Source organism: Aspergillus caelatus, assembly GCF_009193585.1.
Source record: "Aspergillus caelatus strain CBS 763.97 unplaced genomic scaffold BDV27scaffold_126, whole genome shotgun sequence".
NCBI classification, from domain to species: domain Eukaryota; kingdom Fungi; phylum Ascomycota; class Eurotiomycetes; order Eurotiales; family Aspergillaceae; genus Aspergillus; species Aspergillus caelatus.
The window spans coordinates 5,791-28,465 of record NW_022475389.1 but is presented as its reverse complement, the minus strand read 5'-3'; the positions used below and the strand labels follow the sequence as shown (position 1 = coordinate 28,465).

Below are 22,675 nucleotides of genomic sequence, written 5' to 3'. Positions count from 1 at the left end.
TACCGTCTAGTATGACGCCATTCTAACATCGATGGTCACGTGTAGGGTTGCTCAATAATATCTCACCGCTTTTGGCTCTTACATTAGCAAGGTTGACTTTTGTTTTTGTTTCCCGACCCAACTAATATGACATTTACCACGGTTCATAGAACTTGAATGATATCCTCGCTATTTCGTTAAGAACCACAAGACTGCATCACAATAATGCACAATGGAAGCAGGCTCCGATACTCAGTCTGATGTAGACCTATTAATATTGGACTACCTACTTTGCATCTCTATATACAGATTGGTATACACCAGCGGAGTGGAGCAGCCCAACGAATGCGACCTCGATTGGCATATTAATACAGTACACGGTATGTCTCGGGATAGTTTAACATGTCATTTCAAAGGACACGCTGACTTACTTTTGATTAATCTTTAGCTTTTGAGTCATTTCTTCCACACTCTGGACTACTTCCTGATGACATTCAAGTCAAGGTCCAATTATTTAAATTTGCCAATGCCCTCCGATATTATCCAGATACACGTAATACTTCTCAAGCTCGCGAACCCCGATTAAGTTCTAGTAAATATTGGTCAGAAGAAAAATCAATTTCGCTTTCTGAGTTAGCGGGGACGTTCATCACTCTCTGCTACACTATTGGTGCCAGGCTATCAGAAGCGACGTGGGCTGATACAGCAGCACAATTTGTCATGCAGGCTGCAGTCGAAGAGTACCGAAAGTCCGAGTCCTCGGCTTCTCTCAGCAAGCATATCACCTGGGCCAAGAACATCTCAGATCAAACGGCAAGCAAGAACAAAGCGTTTACAGACTGCATGAGCTATCTTCAGCCACCAGATGGGACATCTGTCAATGTTCACATGCGTACTATTTCCGCGAAGTTCCCCATTAATAAGTTCAAATGTGCGGTTTTCGACACGTTGGTTAAAATCATGAAGGTCCTTGAGCCACCTATACTGATTCAGCTCGAACGTGGGCAGCTCTGGGGGTTGAGCCGCGCGGAGACGAAGCAATTGAAGGATAGGGTAGGACTCAAATAACAAAACCCCACCAAGCCATGCACACTAGTGAAAGCGGGTCATTGGTTTGAAAAGGTACGGTACACACAGCGGGGCAAAAGTCCCACGACCTAAGAAAGCTACAATGCTCAAGGTTCTTGATTAACATGGAATTGATAATATATATCTTGCACACAAGGTGGTTAATCTACAAAATAAAACATATATGCCATGGGGCAGGTGTTGGGAGTAGAAAGAAGCATAGTTAGCAAAGCTACTGGGCCAATGAGCAGAGCACAGACGTTTAGCCGAGAAGCATGCGGCGAGGATCTTCAATGTACTCCTTGACCTGCATTGAACTGCGCTTAGTGATGGGTTCAAAAGCCTCAATTTGAGGGGTAGGGAACAAACCTTGACAAGGAAAGTAACAGCCTCCCGGCCATCCAAAAGGCGATGGTCATAGGTCAGAGCAAGATACATCATCTATCAGAGCATCAGTAACCAAAGTCCACCGGCAGAGGAAAAGTGAGGGGGTGGCAAAGGAGACGTACAGGGCGTATCTCGATTTTGCCATTCACAACAACTGGTTTTTCTTTGATAGCATGGAGACCAAGAACAGCTTTCGATAGTTAGATGAGCTCCTCAAACAAAGAGCGGTGTTAAAACATACCTGTCTGTGGTAGGTTGATGATCGGTGTACCCATGAGGGATCCAAAGACGCCACCCTATATCAAAGTTAACACAAACACACAATGCCAGACGCGTGCATGTACTCACGTTACTGATGGTGAAAGAGCCCCCCGCCATGTCCTCAATGGTCAGCTTATTGTCTCGAGCCTGCCGAATTCGATGGTCAGAAAAGCCACAGAGCAAAAATGAATGTCTGCTGCAGCTTACCTTCTTTCCGAGGTCCGCAATGGCCTTTTCAATACCAACAAGATCCATGGTTTCGGCGTTGCGCACTACTGGTGTTACAAGGCCCTTCTCAGTGGCGACAGCGACACTTATATCGACGTAATCACGGTAGACAATGGTATCGCCACCATTGGGCCCCTCAATCGACGCATTAACAGCCGGGATGTCTTTCATAGCTAGTACGCAAGCACGAGAAAACGCGCTCATGAAGCCGAGCTTAACACCGGTCTTCTTAAGCACATCGTCCTTGTATAACTTCCGAAAGTCCATGAGAGAAGACATATCCACCTCATTGAACGTAGTCAGGGAAGCAGCCGTGTTCTGAGATTGCTTCAAACGCTCAGCTATCCTCAGTCTCATTCTATTCATTTTCACCTAAGAGTCGATCAGCCTAAGACCAGAAGAAGACGAACAGTAACAGGCAAGGATACGGTACGAAAAGAGAACATACCCTTCGCTCTTCGCGATTTCCAGGACCGGGCTTAGCATCATCGCTAATTTCTGGCTTAGAGACAGCGGGCTGTGGCTGCTTGGAAGGTCCAGGCTCAGGTACGGAAGGCTTTTCAGAAGCTGGAGAAGCCTTTGCGGCCTTGGACTGTTCTGGCTCGGGGGCTTTGGGTTCTTCTGTAGGTGCGGGCTCCTTTGGCTTTTCAGTTGCCTCCTCCGTTTTGGTCTCAGGTGCACCTCCCAGCTCTAACTTTGCCAGTTCCTGTCCGACAGTGACGGTGTCTTCCTCGTTTACGAGAAGCTCTTTGATGGTTCCCGCTTCAGGAGCATTTACCGACACATCGATCTAAAATGAACGGGCGTCAACAGAAAACCCTCTCTTTGCGCATTAGGATGTAGGTCTCGTTCACCTTATCGGTCTCGATTGTCGCTATTTCCTCGTCTCTCTCAACATAATCTCCGACCTCTTTTGCAAGAGTGAGCGCAAGCTAGTAAGGAAGTATTGGCGAACATACGTTTGGAGAACTGTTTCAAAGTACCCTCGGTGATAGACTCTGCCATTTGAGGAACTTTAACTATGGTGTCCGCTGAAAAAGTTGTTAGTGCGAGATTCCGAAAGAAACAGAGGCCATATTACCGTAAGTGCGAATCTGATAGCCCCCAAGGGGAGCGAAACTAGACCGAAAAACATTGGCCCTGCAGGAGTGTAAGCTGGTTTGTAAAGAGGAAATGAGTGGGCGACTTTACCCCAGAACCAGTGGTACACCAGAAGCAGGCCGGCTAGAGTTCCTGACACAGTTGCGGAGCGCAGCTGAGGTAAGATTCCTGCGGGTGCCCAAGCTGATGTTACGAGATCTTTGGGCAAATCGAGGTATGGCCCGCAGATTTTGTTCGGGGAGACGGTGAAGAGGTAAGCGAAAAGCCATGATGACCTAGATTTGGAGGTTGGGCAAGAAGACAACAATGGAGTTCGCCAATTGAGGGAAATCAATGCAGAGAATCAAGTCGTAAATGTTAGAGATGTGCAAGTAAGAATAGGGAGAGTACGGCCTTCTTTTTTCTTCGTTTTTCTCCCCCAGAACTTGCTAGAGCTAAGGGTTCATCTACCTGTAAGTAGGGATAAAGTGAGTGACGAAACTTAAGCGGCCAAAGGAAGCGACTAGAGCAAGGCCGGGCCGAGACAACCGGAATTTCCCTCAAAGCGGTCGCAATCCCTGTGACCGGCAAATGAACGGAGTATTATTATTACGCTTCTTCGGCAACCCATAAGCACCATCTGGGAAGTTTCCGCATTTAGGACTTCACCGGGCGAAAGACGAAGCTAAACTTGTGTAGCAAACCGGGTGAGCAACGAAGCACACTGCATCAATATTCGGTGGAAAGACTCATTCCAGCTCAGACAGATCCCTTTCCAGCTATACTGACCAGCTTTAAGTCTTTCAATTCTCCATTGCGTGACACACCATGGCCCTTCACCCTGTTGCGTAAGTTGGTCGCGGTTGAGGCAATGATCATGAGGGAGCCATACTAAACCTACCTCGCAGGTCGCTTTATCGACGTTCCCTAAAGCTTGCTCTTGACTGGGCTGTGCACAGACAGATATGGCGCGGGCAAGCAGTGTATATACGGTCCCTTTTCGATGCGAATAAGAATGTCCGCGATCCGCGTCAACAGAAGGTATATGCAGCTCGGTTTTCTCAGTTACATGGTTTATGCATACAGTATCTCACAAACTAGCAGGTGCTGCTGCGGGAGACTGAAAAACTATTAGAAACTTGGAAACACCCCGACCCGTACCGAGCACCCACTGCCCCGGGAGGTATGCATAATTTAAACCACAAAGCTTGCTTCCTCTAAATGAATCGAATGACTGACTTTCCTAAAGGTAACAAATATGAAAGGAATCTACCTGCTCGTCAATTACCTTGTACGTCGACCATGGTGATGCCCACCCAATATTTTAGCCCACTAATATTGAATCAGATGCTTCGGGCAGCCACTAGAGAGAGGATACAAGGTTGTTATAGGTTTACTTTATTTTCAGATAGGAAATGGAAATCCTATAACACCGCTACCAATACAGCAATCAGCGCACAAATTCGAAATCATTGGGTCTGCAGAAAGCCGAGGTTCTACATTGGAAGCAATCCCTACTCGTGGGTACATAGTATGCCGGATCAAAATGCATAACTTATCATTGGGGACATGCGCATCCCTTAAAGCTAATGTGCCGAAAGCTCATGTCCTTTGAAAGCTGCCGGTATCATTCCATGTCCGTAGACATAATGTACAACCATAAAATTAAATCAGAAAAAACGCAGAGCCATAAACGTGCCCAGTCCAGAACCCCGTTATCACATCAATAAGAGAACCAAACCACGCCGAATGAGAAAACCCAAATAAAAACAAACAATTCACAGCTCCTGGCTAGGACCCTTTCCGCTCTTGGGGGTCTTCTTGGGGAGAAGGTCTAGTTCCATGTTAGAATCGATCCAATATTAGAGTGCCCGGTACGCTTACTTTGGTGGATGTTGGGCAGAACACCGCCCTGGGCAATGGTAACGTGACCCAGCAGCTTGTTCAACTCCTCATCGTTACGAATGGCGAGCTGGAGATGGCGGGGGATAATACGGGTCTTCTTGTTATCACGGGCAGCATTGCCGGCCAACTCAAGAATTTCGGCTGCGAGATACTCCAGGACGGCTGCGAGGTAAACAGGTGCGCCTGTGACGCGTAAGTATAGATACGGTATGGGGTGACTGTGGACTCACCAGCACCAACACGCTGAGCGTAGTTGCCCTTGCGGAGCAAACGGTGAACACGTCCGACGGGGAACGCGAGACCGGCCTTAGACGAACGGCTAAAAATATATTAGCTTGAATAACTGACGCGAGGACAAAATTCATTCATACGATTGCGCGTTCTTGCTGCCGCTGGCTTTGCCTCCAGACTTGCCTCCAGTCATTTTTGCGATTGGAAATGGTTCGACGAAGCTTAAAGATGTGAATAGAAGAGGTTATTAAGGTCGTCGATGAAACACGATGGCAATGATTTGGGTACGGTGTCAAAAGCAAATGGCCAGCGCGAGGAAGCGGCGGACATTTATAACGACGCGGTGAGGGTGACGTTGGGCCGCCTAGACGCCCTTCAGATCACCCTCTCGCTTAGCGGGGTTGGCCAATCACAGTGGAGATCATCGCCAGAGACATCCATAGCTTGGCCAGATGCGCCTGCCATGATTCCGTGTGTAGTTGTTATGGTATCGTTCCCAATATGGTTAAGCGTTGTAATTTATGAATATATCTTTCAATACTGTCATCTTGGCGTGATCTTAGTCAGTTATCCGCGGCTGGAGACGCGTTTCCCCTCATCTAATCATACAGATCATACACACATGTGACGGTATTGAAATTCTGCTTCCTTTGCGCACCCAGGATCAACTGCACTTTCGCGGGCTAGTATAAGTAGCGCGCCTCCCTCGTCACCGCGTCTCCATCATTTCTGTTCTCCTCCTCATTCCACGTCTACCTTTATCAACGATTCCAACGCCTGCGCTTTCGCCATCCTTTGATAATATCGACTTTAGTTTTTTAACAATTTTATTTCCTGAATCACTTGAACAAAATGGCACCCAAAGCTGCTGAAAAGAAGCCCAGCACTGGCGGCAAGGCCCCGGCTGGCGGCAAGGCCCCCGCTGAGAAGAAGGAAGCTGGCAAGAAGACTGCGGCTGCTGCCTCTGGTGACAAGAAGAAGCGCGGAAAGACCAGGAAGGAGACCTACTCTTCTTACATCTACAAGGGTTTGTGGCAACGTTGTCGTAGTTCTGAGGTCAGAAAGCTAACGCCAAGTATAGTCTTGAAGCAGGTTCATCCCGATACTGGAATTTCCACTCGTGCCATGTCTATTCTGAACTCCTTTGTCAATGGTATTTCATCCTCTTTGCTTGGTGAGCGAGTATTTCTCTAATCTGTCTGCAGACATCTTCGAGCGTGTCGCAACCGAGGCCTCCAAACTGGCTGCTTATAACAAGAAGTCCACTATCTCGTCAAGGGAGATTCAGACCTCGTACGTCATATCAATAATGATTTAACGCTATTCGGCTAACTCTTTTTCCAGTGTCAGACTTATCCTGCCTGGTGAACTGGCGAAGCATGCCGTGTCGGAAGGCACCAAGGCCGTGACGAAGTACTCCTCTTCTGCCAAATAAGCTGTTTTCTTTTCTGTTGTTTGTTTTTATGCAGGATTGTCTTTTACTACCTCGTTATCTGTTATGGTTTGAGGTGGTGGGTACAGGGTGTTCGCGGGATTTTTAATGCGTCACGGGATGGCTTTGTTTTTCCCCATTGGGCCAAATGTTTTTCATGGTTTTATTTGAGACGTGAATGCGTTGTAACATAACTCGGTGCTCCTGGGTCTGGTTGCGCAGTAGCAACTTTCAAACTAGGGTTCGAAATTTGAATTACTCTGACACATTCTGTTCTTCACTGTTTTGAAGCTAAGGGAGTGGCGCCTCTTTGTAGCGGGCGTTTGGTTCTATCTATTCGGCGTCATCCAGTACCTCAACTTCATCGAGTGCCTCCCTTCTACCTTGGTTGTAGGTAGTCTCCGCTCCATTGAACACATGTATGATTCTTTTCCCCGCTATTGAGCCTATACGCCCCTTCCAATCCTCCCAGTCATCTTCGTTCTTCACAAGGAACCCTATTAACATACTCGGGTCCATATCTTGTATATGAATGCGTCTGAGTCGGCGAGTGTGGTAGGTACTGATTTCCTCATTGGAGAGGAATCTACCATCGATGCTGTATGGGAGTGCGGGGCGCGTGGTATGGGGATCAAGATAGAAGAGATGCGAGCCTTGCGTGCCGATGAAGTAATGAGACGCGGAAGGACGACCTCTGGTGCATGTCAGGGGTATCAGCACGCTTCGGTTGCTAGCTATGGCCAGACGCTGGGGGTGTAGACTTACCCTGCGATACCTACCGACTGTGGCAATTGCAAAACGGCTTTGAGTCCATCCCAGTACACTGGCGTGACGTTGTCAATTCCCAGCCGAGTCCCTAGAAGTATCAGTGTGGGCTGAATACTGCCCGAGCCATTGCGAGCCACACGCAGGAAACTATCTTCGTAGACGTCTGAGGTATCGTTTGTGACATATACTCTAGGTGCCATATTCCCACATTGTGCTGAGAGTGCCCTGTTTACTGGTAAGTCTCATGCTCTGGGGGCGTAGTGGTATTAAGCGCATACTCTATACATCTAGCGGTTGCTGACGGCCCGAACCACTCCCCGGGGTATTTACCGCATGACTCGGCGCCATGTTTAACAAATCGATGTATCGAGAGGGGTGCGTCGGGGTGATCAGCAAACAGAGATAGTAGGTGGGCCTCTTCTTCTGCTTTGTCCCCACGGCGCCAGGCTAGGATGTGTTAGCACGGTGACTACATGGAACGAGAGGATTGTATCGGAGTTATTATGTGTATATGTAGGGTTAAGGGAGCGCCATACCACGACCTAGGCATAATGTAAGCATTGCATTTGCTAGCAAGCTCTGCCCGGATCTGATCATGCAACCCCATCCTGTGTCTGATGTGAAGCCTTGAGGGTCCATTAGCTGGGTTCTCAGGCGTACAGTTAGCGTCATCGAATGATTCGCTTCGTCGTTGTCCGGCCTTGGTATTGGAGGGAAATCAGATCGATACGTCATCCAGATCTTCGACTCGAAGTCCGAGATGAATGCCGCTGGCCAGCCATATGCCGTTACATCGTCTATTGTGCTTGTTCCAGCGTCAAGCTCATCCCGCTCTATTCGCCCACATATATCAGTGACCTTCCGCCCTTGTGAATAATGATGGTGGAACGGTCCACTGGCTTACCGGAAGTAGTGTTTGCTGTAGGTTTTGGAAGCTGCGAGGCATACTCTACTCCCAGGCACCAAATAGAGGCATCTGGCTCTTCGTCATTCCTGGGCTCGGGATCCCATAGATATTGTACGATGCGTTTTCTGCACCGCCCTATATCTACACTGTTCATTTTTAGGTGCAGTCAGTGTGTGTCTGGGAGTTATGGTTGTTGCGATGACGTTCACTGGCGGGTTATGGTTAGCTGGGTGGTGAAATACGGTTGGTTAAATATATACATGCACCGGGACATATGTATATACGACTAGCTCCCAGTTCAAGGCGGTACCATAAAACAACCCAAAAGAAAGCACAACAGGAAGTATCAGATAAGAAAAGTACCGCAGTTCAACGATAATTATTGGCGACAGTTACTTAAAGAAACCTCTATCCTATGATGGGCCGAGGAGGGGCCATAACTGCACCAGTCACGAGATACCTACACATAATACTTTACCTCCTATCTCAAGTCATGTAAACGTCATTGCTTCACCATAATCAACACGTGTACATGCTGGGTTGAGGTGCTGCGCCCGCCCATGGGACATCGAAAGACTCATCATGCCCGAATCTTTTATTATTATTTGATATATTACTCCGTACTCTTATTACCTTTGTTGTTTCTTCACTTCTCCAAAAGCGGGGCGTCAAGGGTACCCCAGTACTTAGTAAGCTCTGAGTGACTAAGCCCCATCAGTAAATCAACCACAATCGGCGACCAGCCCGCCACGGACATAGTTAAAATACACCCGCTTATTAAGTGTCTAAGATTTTATGAACTCATTGTACCCAAGTTCAGAGAAGAACGTCGATATATCTAGAGCAAACCAAATACTAAAGATTATTCGAAATGGCTCGCCACAGTAAGGCGAAAGCGCGGATCAAGAGGCAGAAGCCGACGATGAAGTCCAGTACAGGTATTGCTACAGGAATAATCAGCGTTAGGTTATTTATTAGCTGACTGCTTGAAGACCACCAACCAGAATACTTGACGATGCAGCAAGAAGCAAGGAACACAGAAGGCCGGAGTTTGTGGCGTACTGGCTCCAATTTGCGCCACCAAGGAGTCCGTTTTGTGAGCGCAGGTAACACCCAGCGGAATGAAAACAACGGGGGAGAGGCTCGTGAAGGGGGCGCCCCCTGGCCAGAAGAAAGCAACAAGCAACCGCCCACGGGAAGGGTTGAGTCGAAGGAGGATGCACAGGGATTGAAAAACAAACGCGCAAAGCGCAACGCGTCATTCTTCGTCGACCTATCAGGCGAAAGTGGTGCACACACTGGGCTTGCAGACCCCGTTACCACAGTCTCACTATCCGAGTGTGACAACTCCAGCGAAGATGAAATAGTGTTTCATGGGCGGCGTAGACTTGAAGAAAGACCTCGTATCATTGTTGAAGGCCATGCGATGAAAGCTGCTGAAACAAATTACCTCTCGCCAAAAGAACTCGAATCGCCACCCGAGACAAGGCCACCCACACCGGACTACAAGGTGTGTCCGGTATCCGATGGCATATCAACATATGAGCTGCCACATAGAAATCCACGAACAGCGGATAATATCGAGCAGACGAAGACTGTGATGCAATACGCGGAGAAAGTTACCCAGGAGGTATCGGAAAGTGAAGATGACGATATACTAGCTGACTATATAGCAAACATGGCCGAAAATTACTACGCCGATCTACATAGCTCACTAGCTGGTGCTATGACGCACGAGCCCGAGTATGGGGTAGAGATGCCACCGCAGAACACTACGATCCATGCGCCCATTTGCGATTCTATTCGTCGTTCCGGCAAAGGGGAATATTCGCGTAGGGATATCTTGTCGGAACGTAAGCGCAAAATGATCCCGCCGTCAAAGTTCATGCTGAAATCAGTAGATGGCGAGAGTGAAGTGAATGTTACCAACGATGCAGGATCGTACGCGCTCCACGATGTTGCCTCGGCGAGTAACCATGATCTACACAGCTCCCAAGTCAATGACTCCGACGAAGGGGACGCTCTTGATACTGACCTAGACATTGAGAGACTTCAGGCACTGGAGTGCGAAGTGCAAGGACGCACCGCCCTTTTTCAACAGAACCGCAAAGACTCACAATATGGTATATTCGCCTCGGCCACTGCTTTCGCCGACGCCTTGGAAATTGACCCCTATTACGGCTTAGATATCATGGATTTTAACAGGCCAAGCCTTCGGAAAAAGCAAAGAGGAAAGCATCGCAATCCAGACTTGGTCTTATCGGACAGTGAACTGGAATTGGAACTGGAGAATGCCTGGCGGAATGACCGAGAGAAGAAGAAAGCCCGAAAGCAGAAACGAGAAGAACTTCGCTCCCAAGGTCTCCTAGGTCGAGGGGCACATGACCCAGATCTGAGAAGCAAATATACAAACGGCATGGGGTTTAGTGATTTGAAGACGGAGATACGCATTTTCCTACTGTCGTCAAGAACCAGGTATGTTTTTTGCTCAATTAACTCACCAATAAATGCTTACTGATTAACCTGCACGTCTAGTTTGGCTCTTCCGCCTATGACGAAGCATCGTAGGAAACTGATTCATGATCTAGCAAATGCGCTGTCTTTAAATTCACAATCACGAGGCAAGGGGTCCTCTAGATTTCCCATACTGCACAAGACTTCCCGGACTCCGAGGTACACACAAAAGACCATTTCCTATATCGACCAGATATTCTCAAAAGGAAAGTTTAACCACGCAGCCACCAAATCATGGGATCACAAGATCACAAAGTCTGCTAAACCACCTCGTGGTCGTCCGGACAGTTCTGTCTCATACATGGATGGAGATATTGTCGGCGCATCTGCTCCGGAGATTGGAGCAGGAAACAAGGGCAGAGCAATACTGGAAAGAATGGGTTGGAGTACGGGAACAGCTCTTGGTGCTACTAACAATAAGGGTATCCTGTTACCAGTCGCGCATGTTGTGAAAAATACCAAGGCTGGTCTAGGGTAGGCTTACCTCGTCGAGTAATAAGTGTGGTCTCATCAAAGTATATCCGTACCGCTTCTAGCAATATATGCTAACTGTACATGTCAATAAAAAAAAATCAAACATGTCTGGGTTTTGGACGGCACAATGATGCCTCTAGTGTACCTGATCCCGACCATAGAAGCCTGCCCAGGTAATGAAACTTTGGCACGGATGAGGAAAGGCAACAAGCAAGCTTCTTTGCTTTGTCTATTGCCTCGTTTTTTGCGTATCGGCCATGGATGAGGGTTGAGCGTGATCAAACTCGTGGATATGAATAAACAATTGAGACCTTGAGGGAAAAATAGCGTAGCAAGTGGCACATTTAATATTCTGGGGTTGGTTCATTGCACGCTGGGCCTTTTTCGCACGTTTTTGCTTAGCCTTTCCCACTTTTGGTGGAAAATTTTGCGAGTCCTCTATTTCAGTTGTTGAGAACTGCTGCGACAGGTTGTCTAGAGATTCCATCTCTGCCGTTTGTTGGTTTAGCGTGGTTTGAGAACCTAATCGCTGTTCAACACACTCCCTAGGTACATAATCGGCGTCGCTGAGATCTGGCATAGAGTCCCCATGGCAACCTGTGTCCGCCGAGGAACCTTCATCAGGTTTAATATCAACTCTAGTATTAGAAGAGGTATACTTGTCTGTTCCGGCACTGCTTCTTGTCGCGTTATCCCGTGGTTGTTGGACTGATGACGCCATATTGTGCACTGGGTTGTCCTGTGGATTGTTATGGGTAGAATTATCCCATTGGGGCTCTTCGGGGTTAGAGGCGTTTCCTTTCAGGCCCAGCTCTTCATTCTGTGCTCTCATCTCCCAGCGTAGCTGCTTCACAGCTTTTATATGCTTCTTGCTGCGTTCGTGGGCCTCGAGTTGATTATGACTTTTAAAGGTTTTCTGACATGCAACGCACTCAAAATACTCAACTTCGTCCTCGCCTGTATCGCTGGATTCCTCACCCGGACTTTCCGCCTTTGCCCAATCTTGCATCACATGATCACGCAGTTTCGCCTGGTTTGCTGCTCGTGATCTGGCTGCCTGTGCAGCTGCTGATTGACGAAGAAATTCCTGCCGTTGTGATTCACTATATGCGTTAGACTTGTACCGGGGATCGCGCTTCTTCACAAAAGCTACAAGCGACCTAACAGCCTCGTTGAATTCCCGAATGGCATCTTCCCTGAGACGCTTGTTTTCCTTCTCCATCAGTCTGCGAACGCGACGATCTGGTGCTTCAGAGTAACGGTACACATCTTTCCAGGCGAAGGACTTTTTCGTAGAAAAACTACCCCAGGCAGCATAGAATGGACGTACAACCTCTTCAGGGTCGGCGTTGCAGTTTCCAAATGTAGGATACGTTATGCACGCAACATTCTCCCAGCGGCAGGCCATTGTCTCCTCTAGGGCAAGCCGTGCGAATGTTTCACGCAAGGCACCGTAAAATCCGGTTGGCGCGTCTGTAAATTCCATCCGAGGACTGAATTTTGAGAATAATTTTAGGATGTCGTCGGAGGTTGTCATCCGCGTATCGTATGAATAATCGGCCCCTTCTGGCTTGCCATCGTTTCCTAGGAAAACATCACGGTGCGAGTCATACCACGCACGCTCCTGGGCGTCTGAGAGGACTTCGTATGCAGATTGAATTTCGGCGAACAGCCTGGTAGCAGCCTCCACGTTGCCATAGTTTCTATCCGGGTGTAGCTCCAGAGCCCTTCTTCTGTAGGCCTTTTTTATCCTGACATAGCATATCAATTAAACATCTTCCCAGTACGTACTGTCTGATATACTTGAACTTACTCCTCGCCAGATGCATTTCGTTCGACCTGGAGCAGCTCGTAGTAATCTACCTTCTTCTCCTCTGGTTGATTTATGTCCGAGCCTGCTCCATCGTGGCTGTTCGAGGAATGCGTCTGTCCCATGGATGATTGACCACAGCAGGATATAGTGTTAAATTCGGAGTGAGGGGCATGGAATAGTGGCGGGTTGCGGGGGTTACGGCCTTGCCTAGGTTTATCATGTGTGGTGTACGAAAAGTGGCGGGGTGGCGGCTATATTTATATAAATGTGTGCGTGCGCGTGTGCGTGCATGTGTCTCACAAATCATCCCCTATGTAGAGCTTGTGGCTATGCTTGATTGCACACTGGATGATCTATAGACAGGGGGAAATTGCCTACACATGAATGTGAATCCCGAGAGGATATAGGCGTAAGCCCTATAATCAACAGATTGAACAAAGCACCCATATGCATGCCTTCTTTTTCAGCCAAGGCCAATGGTAGCCCCCGTCCTAGCGGAATTTAATCTTGATTAAATGCTACTCCATACTCCGTACTCAGTACCCATAACCCACCTTTCCCCACCCCCAGGGGTTAAGTTCACATCGATTCAATTTCTGGTTGATACATTCCAGCGGGATGGTGTTATCTCTCGACAATCTTCCTGAAGAGATAATCCACACTATCCTATGCTACTGCCGCCCCTGCTCCGCGGCTGCTTTGCAGCAGACAGCCCATCGATTCGAACATTCTACCAACGAGCCTTTACTGTGGCGGTTCTACTGCCAAGCGTATTATAAGTACTGGGACAGCAAACATGATATACTACAAAAATTGTCGGCTCCCGTCTGCGCAGTAGACTGGAAGGCCTTATACGTATCTAGACACCTGACCGACTGCACTGCTAGCCATCTCCTAGATAGTATCCTTGCGGGACAAACGGGGAGAATCGAAAAGTTTCGCGCACTTATCGACCTTGGATACGATGTTAAAGATACACTTATAAGGAACATTTCACCAGAATTAGAGACAGATGACCATCTAGCAAGAAGGTTTGTTTGAATTACCTGTTTTTCGCCGGGCTTCATTGACAGAACTGTGGTGACCACTAAAAGGTATTATGGCAATGTGCTCCTGACCTGTTTACACCGGAGTATTGCGTTACCAGTATGGGCTAGACTGAGGAATGGTGGGAATGTAGCCCTAGAACGAGCACTCGGCGCCTTCGACCTTTTCATACCAGAAAGCGGATATGGAAGTCTCGCCGAAGTACGTACACTTGCTACGAATGGGCAGTGGCCTTGCTAATCGAGCTCTAGATAACTAACAAGCTGGATGAAATCGTTGGACGACTTTCCTCGTTATACCCCAGCATAAATATGTTCACACCTCGCGATAAGGCGAGGACTATTGCAGTATATTTGAAGTCAAACAACCTGACTGGTATTCAACCGGATAGGGAGTACCACTGCTTAGAGCACAATTTCCTGGGTGTTGCACTGAATGACCCAAACCACGATTCGCTTCCCCTAGTGTCTGCGGCTATATATTGCTACGTTGCCCAGAGGCTTGGTCTAAATGCTCGACCTTGTGGGTTCCCTTTCCATGTCCATGTTATTGTCAAACCTCCACCGGGGCTCGATGTAGATGGCAATGTGCTAGGGCCGGGGGTTTCTGGAGATCCTATTTATATGGACCCATTTCGTTCGGATAGAGAGACTCCAGTCATGAATCTACAACGCCAGCTGAACTATCTGGGAGCATCTAGTGTCGAGCAGTCGACCTTTCTAGATGAATCTCGGACCTCGGAGATCGTTTTAAGGTGCAGCAAGAATATACTGAATTCGGTCCAGCGCATGTCTCAGTATCCAGATGTGCATTTGGAGCCAGTGGATACTGTTAGTGCGAAGTATGCTGCCCTTTGGTCGACGATGCTTCTTTCTGACCCCTCTCGACCCGCCGAGTTTCGACACCATCTACCTTGGCTGATGGAGTTGTTTGCCACGGAATTTCCATCCGATATATACCTTGTCGAACAGTATGTAGTCCCGATATTTCGTGGGTTGCTCGAATATGAGCATATCCTAGAGAGTCTCCACGTCATGCGGGCCGTGGACGAGATTCCAAAGCAGGTGAAGAGACGTTATTCTGGTCGATGCGATGTGAAGTACTGCATCGGTCAGGTTTTCCGACATCGTCGGTATAACTACATAGCTATCATAACTGGTTGGGACACTGAATGCGATGCAGGCGAGCAGTGGATGAGGAGGATGGGGATTGATCGTTTGCAGGGAGGCAGGCATCAAAGCTTCTACCACGTTCTGTATGTTTAATTACGATTGGCGATGCGCTGCCAGGCTGACCCATACTCCAGTGTCCAGGATAGAAGTGTGCGATATGTGGCAGAGGAGAATATCGAGCTTCTGGCCCCAAATATCTCTGATCTGCCTACAACCCTTACTGCAATCGCAGGGAAGCATTTCAAGCGATGGGACGAAGAAACTCGATCCTTTGTGAGCAACATCAAAGACGAGTATCCGGATGATTAAAGGATATTGACAACATGGGTCTGAGGGGCTGTGCCATTATTGTCTAGTGGCCATTGCAGTACGGCCGTGAATGCCTCTCATCATGCTCTGATACAGATGCTTCAAATTCTTATATATCAGCAATGAATCTACTGAGTATAGTTGCCTCTTTGTAGAATACAAAGTGTGTAGGGATTTATACATTGTAGAGAAGGCCCTCGGATATGAGGGCTGCAGAAATAATCCATAAGGAGGCTGAAAGTTGTCATTCTCGCATAGCAAAGGACCTGCTAGGATCCCCCCTGCGTGGGCTCGTGTGTAGCCGGGGGTGAGGAGGAGGAGGAGGAGGGGGGGGTATATCTATATTGGTTGTTAGCTTAGACTTAGGAACTTCAACCTCGACTGAAGAACATAAGCTGCCGTTGCAGAAGCCGTAGATATATTCAGTTGATTAGCTACTTGCTACGGTGGTTCATTACACTTAACCCCTCCTGTGTTATCTGTAACTGCTGTGGATAACAGGTCAAGTCTAGTAGAATTAGGATCTTTACTGCTTGCTCAGAGTGTTCTATATAAATTGCAATCCTACCCATGCCACACTTACTATCTCGATCTTCTCCACCAGGGTAGTATAACGAGCTAGCCCAGTTAGACAAAAGCAGTTATCTGTACTCGCCTCCTACCCCACCCCCAAATTCTTTCCTTTTCATATCACATCGTTACTGAACCAGGCTTACTGTTTGCTAGCAAAGGTAGAGGTCGAGGAGGAAGATGGAATAATGTAAGATGGTGGATCAGTATTACGTTTGAAGCACTGGGCTCCCCCAGTTTATTGCTTCTTCTACATGATACCCAAACACAAGGCGATAAAGGTCGCGTAGCCAAGGTAACTTTCCACGTTGCATCATTTCTTGGACAGCCCTTGATATATCCACTGCACTCGCCTGGGCCTGCGGGCCAGCATTTTGGAACACTGGGTCAATTCCAACGAATCTTTTGTAATTTTCAAGAAGGGACATTTGCCAGGGCAACGAGCCGAATGCGTCCGATGAAAGAGATTTAACAAAGGATGATAGACTCTGTGTTCCGTTGCGTTGGTAACCGCTATTCACTGCGGCCTTCGTTATTAAGATCCTGAGACTTGAGAAATTTGGATCATTAGTCGGAATCGTGACCGTGTTGGTCGAAGATGTCTGTTCAGAAGAGTGAGTTTGTATCGAGTTACTAGACGAATTGGACGACAATTTAACATAGGAGTTGTGGGCTGACGATCTCCGACCTAAAACGAAGATGTCTGGAATAGGTCCTTCGTCGGGAGAAATGGTGGTTGCGTCCTCAAAGATAGTTGTTGGCGTTTCAGGATGTCGATGTGGTCCAGACAACTCGCCTCTGAGGCTGTGACTGGGTTGGCTGGTCTGCTGCTCAATCTGATAAAATATCGCTTGGCTCGGCCGCGGCGTTCCACGATCAGAATCGCGAAGGCTCCGTTGCGTCCATCCTTCCCGAAATATATCGCAAAGCTCCCAGCAAGCCTGAACAGCAGAGCCGAGTAATACCTCGCTCAAACGACCTCCCTCTTTCTTACTCTGGCGTATGCTGAACAACATCTCCGCTAGTGACCAGCATGCGCTTAATAAAGAGTCCATTTCTGTCACTAGAGCTCTTTGCTTCATGAGACGATGACACAGCGTAATATAAAAATCTAATGTCCTCTCCCTAAAGGCGTCGGGCAAATCTCGATCGTGCGTGTTATATAGATGATTGTTAAGTTCAAAGCTGACGCGAAAAACCGAATCCGTCAGTTCATTCTCGTGAACTCGACTGTCAAACAGTGTTTGACAAAAGTTTCGGCAGAGATCAAGTGTAGGGCTGATTTGGTAGGTGTAGTTTTCGTTCTGGCAACTGTAAAGTTCCTGGCACAGCTGCCAGCATGATTTCCAGGCCTCTTCTTGCATGCCAGCGCCGATATTGGACCGCTGCCGGTTAATATAGCTTAAACTGGCTAAAGTATTGCAAAGGGACCAACATTCAGCCAAGGCGATCTTCAATGTCTTCAGTTCAGCTTCTCCATCGGAGAAGTTCTCTATGGTTAAGTTGAATGTGCCTGTCTCACCCACTTGCCGGCTGGCCTTCTCTGGGCCAGTCCCTTCTGGTATATCTACACTAATCTTAGTGATGAGTCTAGCGATCGTTGCCCCATAGGTCAGGCGGGAGGACTACCTTACCCTTACGATTGCTTGAGTGCGATATTTCGTCGATCTCATCATCAAAGTCTCGCATTGTCTGCGCTCGAGGAGTCGCTCGCTCAGACCAATCTCTCGTAGGTTCAATCGCAGTAGCCAGCGATGGCGGCGATAATGGATGGTTAGAAGATTTCTAACAAGTTTAGTTTACTCAGCGGTGATGTTAAGAGCAATTAAGTACCTTTTCTGTTTCTTCGGAAATAGTTGGAGGCGCGTGGTGTCTTTCCCTCTCGAAATCAGCGAAAGCATCTGATTGAAGTGTAGTTATGCCACTAGATGACTGTTGTGTGTATATACTCTACGTTTGGTAAGTTTTAGCAAGGCACTCTGCATGGGTGTCAAAACGTATATGCAGGAACACCCACGAAGTCATTGAAGCCAGGAGGTACATGTATAATAGATTGTGGGGGCTCATCATCATCATCATCCTCTTCCAAGCTTCCTTCAACGTTACCGTGGTTTGAGTTTGCTATTCGTATCTGTTATAGAGCTCTTGTTAATCTGCTATTCTGAATCTCTATATTGCTTTCGATGGTATTCGGTAGCCCCTCCATACATACAGCAAATTCTGGTCTACTGATATTGTCAGGCTGCGGTGAATAAGAGATGGTTGTAGACGTGACCGCCAGCCGCCCAGTTTCATTGTCATCATTGTTTTGAGTTTCAGTTTTTCTTGTCCCAGCGCGCATAGATGACAGGGGAAATGAATGGGGATTGCTCATTAACTTGATGTTTGATATAGAAAGATGGCTATCGGTAGACCTGCACTGGTTAACCCATAAGCAAACAATATATCAGACATCACTTACATTCTGATAGAGCTGGGTTAGAAAGTCGATGGATACGAGCCGGGATTCAAAAGCTGGAAGATGGTAAACAAGCAGGTATCATATTGTAGCTGCCCCCAATGTCGAATGTTCGATAAGATTATACCTCTAACATATTGTGGGCGGGAGTCTCGACATCAAAGTTGTAGACTTGATGAAAGTATGATATTCCTATTTGTATGGCTACCGCCCTGTGTACTGGTTACAAAGGCGTTCACCTGCCATTGAAATGTGGGGAAGCCCCGCGCGCTAGTACTTAAAGGCGTCTTAAGCAAATCCATGTCTGCTACTCGTAGCTCATCCCAGGCATCCTACTACACCTTAAATAAAGCTTTTAGAAAGAATAGTAGGGTTGTTAACCTTGAAGGGATGTATTTATAGATTATATAAAATCGGAGAGAGTAGTACTAGTACTCAAGGTACAGTTATGGGCATTCAGTGGAAGTAATAAACTATAGGTATCTATACAGTAGGTGATCACCTGACACCCGGTCCCACCTGCCGCCCGATTTCACCACCACCAGCGATATCGAATATGAAGCAATTCAACCACATGTAATTACTATTATCGCGAGATATTTTGATAGATTAATATAGTCATTATTAGGACTCTATATACAATTTTTAATTGTTCCGAAAGCGCTGTAGGAGTCGGATCTCGCGGCCTCAACAATTTACTGTTAGAGGGGTCTCAGAAACTTCTATAGACATTGTTAATCTGGTTACTATAGATTTTTTCTGATATAAAGCTTTAGAAGCCTTCTTTAAAGACTTCTTTGTCTACTGGAAATTATTTTAAAGCTGTCAATCCGCCCTTTTTACTAGACAAGTATCCTCCTTTTATTATTTCTTTTACTCTATCTCGACTCTAGCAGCTGTAATTCTCGCTGGAATACCTGATTTCTCTTTTACTCTTTAAGTAAGCGTTCTTTCTCCTCTTTAGTAAACTGTCGACAGATCTTATCTTACTCCTTTAACACCTTAGTAAGTTGTATAGCTTTATCCTTCTATATTTAAAGATCACAAGTCTGCTAAATCTTTTAAGAAAAGTAAAAAACTACACCACTATTCTCAGAGACTGTGAGCTCAAACTGTAAGAGTTTCCTATATTAATACTTCTTCTTCTTATTCTGGAGGGCTAATTCGAGGCCTTAGCAATATAGTTTAAGAATAATATTCTGTATAGAGAGATAATATATCGTCAAACTCAATTTCTTGGTGTTTTTATTATATATATCAGTAACAACTCAATTCAGAAGTTTCTCAATCCTCCGCTAGTTCTCCGCCTGTAGGATTGAGCGCGAGAAATCGCTTAAGAATAGTCTAAAATTTTTTTACTTATTAAATCAAGCCAGAACTATTTCCGGATCCAGCAGCTATATCCCCACAGCTTACTATAAAGAAAGAATATTACTTGTCAATAAGACCTATTCCCAGGCTGGCCAAAAGAGACAAAAAAAAGTCCTGTTTAGTAATATAACTAAGGCTTATTAATTTATATAGAAAGTCCTCGAGCTTCTTACTGTAAGCGGTAGAGAGAAAACCAAAGATCCTAATATCAAGCGGCTACAGTAAATAAGTTGAATAAAACAGATATATTATTAGTAGGATCCTGTTAATATTACAGTAGTCGATAAATTTTATAGTAAAATAAGATCCATGACTATCAAGAATAAGAAGCCTCTATCGCCTGTATATCTTGTCCTTAGTTTCGCGGTCAAATATATTAGTTAACCAGATATATCCTAGCTTATCATTAATCCAACCGCTTACAGAGAAGGCGAAGAAACAAGAATAAAGCTTCAGATCAAAGTCTTGAAACCAGAAATTTTATATATTACTAATAAAAGCCTGATAAATAAGACCCGGTAAGAGAGAGGTTTCGTCAACACAAATACAAGCAATTAAGATTATCTACTCGCGATTTCCATCCTGTAGATATTACTTAAGTCCTCCCCCAGCTATATATTTCTGCTTTGAGAAGATTCTGAGACCTTTAACCAGTATTTTAATAAAAAATCCTTTCTTATCTATATTATAGATATCCTCTGGCTGTAGCTCATATTACTGCATCTTCCGACTTAACAGCTCGAAATATAAAGTATATCTATACACAGAATCGGCTCGCTTTCTCGCCGCATCAATAGCTGTTATATAGATTGAGATAAGCTCATCTTAGTAACACTTTATAAAGCGCCCAGACCAGTATTTTCCGGGGTTTATACCAGTAATTTCCTTTGCAAAATTCCGAAGCATCTCATAGAAAGCAAAGAGGCCTCGATCAGTAAGCTTATTGATATAGCTTATTAGTTCTTTTTCATATTAGTTGGTAAGAACTCGCTGTTGCCTATATTAATAATCTCTTGGACACTGTACCCCACAGTGGCACCTTAATAATATTGTCCGATCAACACCAAACTCTTTCACAATTTTAGTATAATTAATCAAAGCGCCAGTCTCCAAGGCATTTATTGCTTCTATCGCGGCTTCAATTGAACCCATATTGGTTGAGATATAAGCTGTTGAAAATCATCAAAAAAACAGTCGGTGAGGGGAAACCGGGCGTCAGGTGATCACCTACTGTATATGATCATATGACCACAACATTAAAGCTAGGGCTACCGTTGTTGGCTTTGGCGACCCCTCAAACAATGTTCCAGCCTTGGAGCAGCTACGATTGATTAAATCAAACGGAGCTCGGTGTCAGGGTGGGTCTTGACTCTTAAGAGTGTTAACCCTCTGAGAGGTTTACTACGTAACCCCATTTGAATCGGCAATATTCCGTATTGCCTAGTAAACTATGCCTAAAACTAAAGGGGTCAAATTGACAGACAATTAGATTTAGTTCTTTCTATATGTCTGTAAAAGATATCGCCAGGGCCCGATATTCCACAAGACCAAAAGATCAAATAATTCTGGATCAACGATCCAGAATGCCCTGGTCAGACCTAGTATATAAATTAGTATATTATTTGTCAGCTGCCCTAATACTAAAATGGAATAGTCTTAGGGCTGGCTTAAGAGGATATAAAAATAGAATAATAGTATAGATTGAATGATTAGATAGGGTAGAATTGACTTGAAGAGATCAAATGAATGAATAGGTGTCAGCTTCCCTAATCCTAAAGCGGAATAGTCTTAGGGATCAGCTTCAGAGGATATAAAAATAGAATGATAATATAGATTGAATAACTAGATAAGATAGACTTGAAGAGATCAAATGAATGAATAGGAAATCTGACTATCTGATAATCAGATAGTTGGTGTTACGCCCGGGTGTTCGTCCAAGGACTCTGCGACCAGTTAGCTACCTGGGTTAGACGCGACTTACCTGATGACTAGAATCCGCTAGCGATCAGTGACTATAAGTGACCCGATATGGTCCGAACGATTCGATAGTACAACGTAAACGATACTACTGTAAATAGTTCAAGGTGGAAAGACCAGACTAATTGAGTATATATACTTAATTGTTAGATAGTGCGAACGAGTTAAGCTAGTAATATATACAAAAGATATACCTTCGAAATAGAATATAGCTATTAAATAATAATTTGGATTGATTATATAGAACTAATCTAAGTATATGAATAAGTGTCCTTATATCTTTTTGATCCCTGAGTACCAATCTGGTCTATGGTATACTATGTGGTCTATATATACTATAATAGTACCCGTATACCATTGCTTGGCGAGTGTATACTATTTATTTACGTGACTTCCGTGGGTATTTGCTTGTTTTGTGTCAGATATACTATATAAAGGGTATATCCGTGTTTACCAGGATTATATTTGATTAGTGTTACTGTGCTAACACCGAGAGTTCTCAATATTATTGTTCTGGTAATGTTGAGGCCCCTCTATATTATTGTGGTTGTAATATTTCGTTTCTGCTGATATTTACGTGCTCGAATATTATGGGTTCGATAATATTCTGCCAGTGGTAATATTTCACCGCTTATTGTTATCGTAATCTTTTATATTATCCTGGTCATGCCGCACTAGTCTGGGTCTGTAACAGTTGGTTGATGATCTGCTTGAATCAAAAAGA

The 22,675-nt window shown here is 45.8% G+C and overlaps 11 protein-coding genes across 11 annotated transcripts; 5 read left to right on the top strand and 6 right to left on the bottom strand.

The window, feature by feature from the left end:
* Positions 1-120: 120 nt before the first annotated feature.
* Positions 121-1,437, top strand: BDV27DRAFT_130642 (uncharacterized protein). Its single transcript, XM_032067460.1, has 2 exons — positions 121-359; positions 428-1,437. The coding sequence occupies exons 1-2, from the start codon at positions 212-214 to the stop codon at positions 1,045-1,047; spliced, it is 768 nt and encodes a 255-aa protein (XP_031926050.1). The 5' UTR covers positions 121-211; the 3' UTR covers positions 1,048-1,437.
* BDV27DRAFT_165744 (putative dihydrolipoamide succinyltransferase) lies at positions 1,179-3,293 on the bottom strand (the record flags this gene model as incomplete). The annotated part of the gene is made up of 11 exons (XM_032074014.1): positions 1,179-1,354; positions 1,417-1,488; positions 1,557-1,624; positions 1,676-1,730; positions 1,783-1,842; positions 1,903-2,295; positions 2,372-2,713; positions 2,778-2,833; positions 2,883-2,954; positions 3,005-3,063; positions 3,115-3,293. The coding sequence occupies 11 exons, from the start codon at positions 3,291-3,293 to the stop codon at positions 1,310-1,312; spliced, it is 1,401 nt and encodes a 466-aa protein (XP_031926049.1). The 3' UTR covers positions 1,179-1,309.
* Positions 3,294-3,585: 292 nt separating this feature from the next.
* Positions 3,586-4,534, top strand: BDV27DRAFT_130639 (NADH dehydrogenase [ubiquinone] 1 beta subcomplex subunit 9). Its single transcript, XM_032067459.1, has 5 exons — positions 3,586-3,851; positions 3,912-4,044; positions 4,108-4,186; positions 4,253-4,294; positions 4,351-4,534. Exons 1-5 carry the CDS (start codon positions 3,832-3,834, stop codon positions 4,368-4,370), a joined length of 294 nt encoding a protein of 97 aa, XP_031926048.1. The 5' UTR covers positions 3,586-3,831; the 3' UTR covers positions 4,371-4,534.
* On the bottom strand, positions 4,535-5,463 carry BDV27DRAFT_130638 (histone H2A). The gene is made up of 4 exons (XM_032067458.1): positions 5,280-5,463; positions 5,139-5,227; positions 4,888-5,091; positions 4,535-4,837 (listed from the first exon to the last, which is right to left on the bottom strand). Exons 1-4 carry the CDS (start codon positions 5,330-5,332, stop codon positions 4,782-4,784), a joined length of 402 nt encoding a protein of 133 aa, XP_031926047.1. The 5' UTR covers positions 5,333-5,463; the 3' UTR covers positions 4,535-4,781.
* A 415-nt stretch (positions 5,464-5,878) lies between these two features.
* BDV27DRAFT_130635 (histone H2B family protein) lies at positions 5,879-6,824 on the top strand. The gene is made up of 4 exons (XM_032067457.1): positions 5,879-6,166; positions 6,221-6,292; positions 6,345-6,432; positions 6,484-6,824. Exons 1-4 carry the CDS (start codon positions 5,992-5,994, stop codon positions 6,572-6,574), a joined length of 426 nt encoding a protein of 141 aa, XP_031926046.1. The 5' UTR covers positions 5,879-5,991; the 3' UTR covers positions 6,575-6,824.
* Positions 6,825-8,621, bottom strand: BDV27DRAFT_130633 (cysteine protease ATG4). The gene is made up of 5 exons (XM_032067456.1): positions 8,244-8,621; positions 7,876-8,172; positions 7,618-7,786; positions 7,337-7,564; positions 6,825-7,265 (listed from the first exon to the last, which is right to left on the bottom strand). Exons 1-5 carry the CDS (start codon positions 8,398-8,400, stop codon positions 6,905-6,907), a joined length of 1,212 nt encoding a protein of 403 aa, XP_031926045.1. The 5' UTR covers positions 8,401-8,621; the 3' UTR covers positions 6,825-6,904.
* A 496-nt stretch (positions 8,622-9,117) lies between these two features.
* On the top strand, positions 9,118-11,238 carry BDV27DRAFT_146497 (putative R3H and G-patch domain protein; the record flags this gene model as incomplete). Its single annotated transcript, XM_032070586.1, has 3 exons — positions 9,118-9,184; positions 9,239-10,721; positions 10,782-11,238. The coding sequence occupies 3 exons, from the start codon at positions 9,118-9,120 to the stop codon at positions 11,236-11,238; spliced, it is 2,007 nt and encodes a 668-aa protein (XP_031926044.1).
* A 149-nt stretch (positions 11,239-11,387) lies between these two features.
* BDV27DRAFT_12338 (putative C2H2 finger domain protein) lies at positions 11,388-13,445 on the bottom strand. The gene is made up of 2 exons (XM_032065855.1): positions 13,048-13,445; positions 11,388-12,985 (listed from the first exon to the last, which is right to left on the bottom strand). Exons 1-2 carry the CDS (start codon positions 13,167-13,169, stop codon positions 11,464-11,466), a joined length of 1,644 nt encoding a protein of 547 aa, XP_031926043.1. The 5' UTR covers positions 13,170-13,445; the 3' UTR covers positions 11,388-11,463.
* A 10-nt stretch (positions 13,446-13,455) lies between these two features.
* BDV27DRAFT_12289 (Hemimethylated DNA-binding protein YccV like-domain-containing protein) lies at positions 13,456-15,716 on the top strand. The gene is made up of 4 exons (XM_032065739.1): positions 13,456-14,078; positions 14,142-14,295; positions 14,346-15,349; positions 15,401-15,716. Exons 1-4 carry the CDS (start codon positions 13,666-13,668, stop codon positions 15,573-15,575), a joined length of 1,746 nt encoding a protein of 581 aa, XP_031926042.1. The 5' UTR covers positions 13,456-13,665; the 3' UTR covers positions 15,576-15,716.
* A 379-nt stretch (positions 15,717-16,095) lies between these two features.
* Positions 16,096-18,795, bottom strand: BDV27DRAFT_130618 (uncharacterized protein). The gene is made up of 5 exons (XM_032067455.1): positions 18,607-18,795; positions 18,358-18,559; positions 17,979-18,276; positions 17,780-17,930; positions 16,096-17,722 (listed from the first exon to the last, which is right to left on the bottom strand). Exons 3-5 carry the CDS (start codon positions 18,044-18,046, stop codon positions 16,355-16,357), a joined length of 1,587 nt encoding a protein of 528 aa, XP_031926041.1. The 5' UTR covers positions 18,047-18,276; positions 18,358-18,559; positions 18,607-18,795; the 3' UTR covers positions 16,096-16,354.
* On the bottom strand, positions 18,009-18,795 carry BDV27DRAFT_12268 (uncharacterized protein). Its single transcript, XM_032065686.1, has 3 exons — positions 18,607-18,795; positions 18,358-18,559; positions 18,009-18,276 (listed from the first exon to the last, which is right to left on the bottom strand). Coding segments are annotated over exons 1-3 (345 nt in total). The 5' UTR covers positions 18,609-18,795; the 3' UTR covers positions 18,009-18,135.
* Positions 18,796-22,675: the final 3,880 nt, after the last annotated feature.

What these genes read in the sequence shown, in the direction of transcription:
- BDV27DRAFT_130642 (XM_032067460.1), top strand. Translation starts at nt 212, where the DNA reads ATGGAAGCAGGCTCCGATACTCAGTCTGATGTAGACCTATTAATATTG. An exon ending in GCATATTAATACAGTACACG is followed by an intron (nt 360 to 427) that starts GTATGTCTCGGG and finishes ATTAATCTTTAG; the next exon opens with CTTTTGAGTCATTTCTTCCA.
- BDV27DRAFT_12289 (XM_032065739.1), top strand. Translation starts at nt 13,666, where the DNA reads ATGGTGTTATCTCTCGACAATCTTCCTGAAGAGATAATCCACACTATC. An exon ending in GATGACCATCTAGCAAGAAG is followed by an intron (nt 14,079 to 14,141) that starts GTTTGTTTGAAT and finishes GACCACTAAAAG; the next exon opens with GTATTATGGCAATGTGCTCC. An exon ending in GATATGGAAGTCTCGCCGAA is followed by an intron (nt 14,296 to 14,345) that starts GTACGTACACTT and finishes ATCGAGCTCTAG; the next exon opens with ATAACTAACAAGCTGGATGA.
- BDV27DRAFT_130639 (XM_032067459.1), top strand. Translation starts at nt 3,832, where the DNA reads ATGGCCCTTCACCCTGTTGC. An exon ending in GCGATCCGCGTCAACAGAAG is followed by an intron (nt 4,045 to 4,107) that starts GTATATGCAGCT and finishes ACAAACTAGCAG; the next exon opens with GTGCTGCTGCGGGAGACTGA. An exon ending in AGCACCCACTGCCCCGGGAG is followed by an intron (nt 4,187 to 4,252) that starts GTATGCATAATT and finishes ACTTTCCTAAAG; the next exon opens with GTAACAAATATGAAAGGAAT.
- BDV27DRAFT_130633 (XM_032067456.1), bottom strand. Translation starts at nt 8,400, where the DNA reads ATGAACAGTGTAGATATAGGGCGGTGCAGAAAACGCATCGTACAATAT. An exon ending in TACAGCAAACACTACTTCCG is followed by an intron (nt 8,173 to 8,243) that starts GTAAGCCAGTGG and finishes GTGGGCGAATAG; the next exon opens with AGCGGGATGAGCTTGACGCT. An exon ending in CAGTCGGTAGGTATCGCAGG is followed by an intron (nt 7,266 to 7,336) that starts GTAAGTCTACAC and finishes GACATGCACCAG; the next exon opens with AGGTCGTCCTTCCGCGTCTC.
- BDV27DRAFT_130618 (XM_032067455.1), bottom strand. Translation starts at nt 18,046, where the DNA reads ATGCTTTCGCTGATTTCGAGAGGGAAAGACACCACGCGCCTCCAACTA. An exon ending in TTTCCGAAGAAACAGAAAAG is followed by an intron (nt 17,931 to 17,978) that starts GTACTTAATTGC and finishes TAAACTTGTTAG; the next exon opens with AAATCTTCTAACCATCCATT. An exon ending in GCACTCAAGCAATCGTAAGG is followed by an intron (nt 17,723 to 17,779) that starts GTAAGGTAGTCC and finishes CTCATCACTAAG; the next exon opens with ATTAGTGTAGATATACCAGA.
- BDV27DRAFT_12268 (XM_032065686.1), bottom strand. An exon ending in TCAGTAGACCAGAATTTGCT is followed by an intron (nt 18,277 to 18,357) that starts GTATGTATGGAG and finishes GCTCTATAACAG; the next exon opens with ATACGAATAGCAAACTCAAA.
- BDV27DRAFT_130638 (XM_032067458.1), bottom strand. Translation starts at nt 5,332, where the DNA reads ATGACTGGAGGCAAGTCTGGAGGCAAAGCCAGCGGCAGCAAGAACGCG. An exon ending in CGCTCAGCGTGTTGGTGCTG is followed by an intron (nt 5,092 to 5,138) that starts GTGAGTCCACAG and finishes TACGCGTCACAG; the next exon opens with GCGCACCTGTTTACCTCGCA. An exon ending in TCTGCCCAACATCCACCAAA is followed by an intron (nt 4,838 to 4,887) that starts GTAAGCGTACCG and finishes ACATGGAACTAG; the next exon opens with ACCTTCTCCCCAAGAAGACC.
- BDV27DRAFT_130635 (XM_032067457.1), top strand. Translation starts at nt 5,992, where the DNA reads ATGGCACCCAAAGCTGCTGAAAAGAAGCCCAGCACTGGCGGCAAGGCC. An exon ending in TCTGAACTCCTTTGTCAATG is followed by an intron (nt 6,293 to 6,344) that starts GTATTTCATCCT and finishes ATCTGTCTGCAG; the next exon opens with ACATCTTCGAGCGTGTCGCA. An exon ending in TCAAGGGAGATTCAGACCTC is followed by an intron (nt 6,433 to 6,483) that starts GTACGTCATATC and finishes CTCTTTTTCCAG; the next exon opens with TGTCAGACTTATCCTGCCTG.
- BDV27DRAFT_12338 (XM_032065855.1), bottom strand. Translation starts at nt 13,169, where the DNA reads ATGGGACAGACGCATTCCTCGAACAGCCACGATGGAGCAGGCTCGGAC. An exon ending in CGAAATGCATCTGGCGAGGA is followed by an intron (nt 12,986 to 13,047) that starts GTAAGTTCAAGT and finishes ATGCTATGTCAG; the next exon opens with GATAAAAAAGGCCTACAGAA.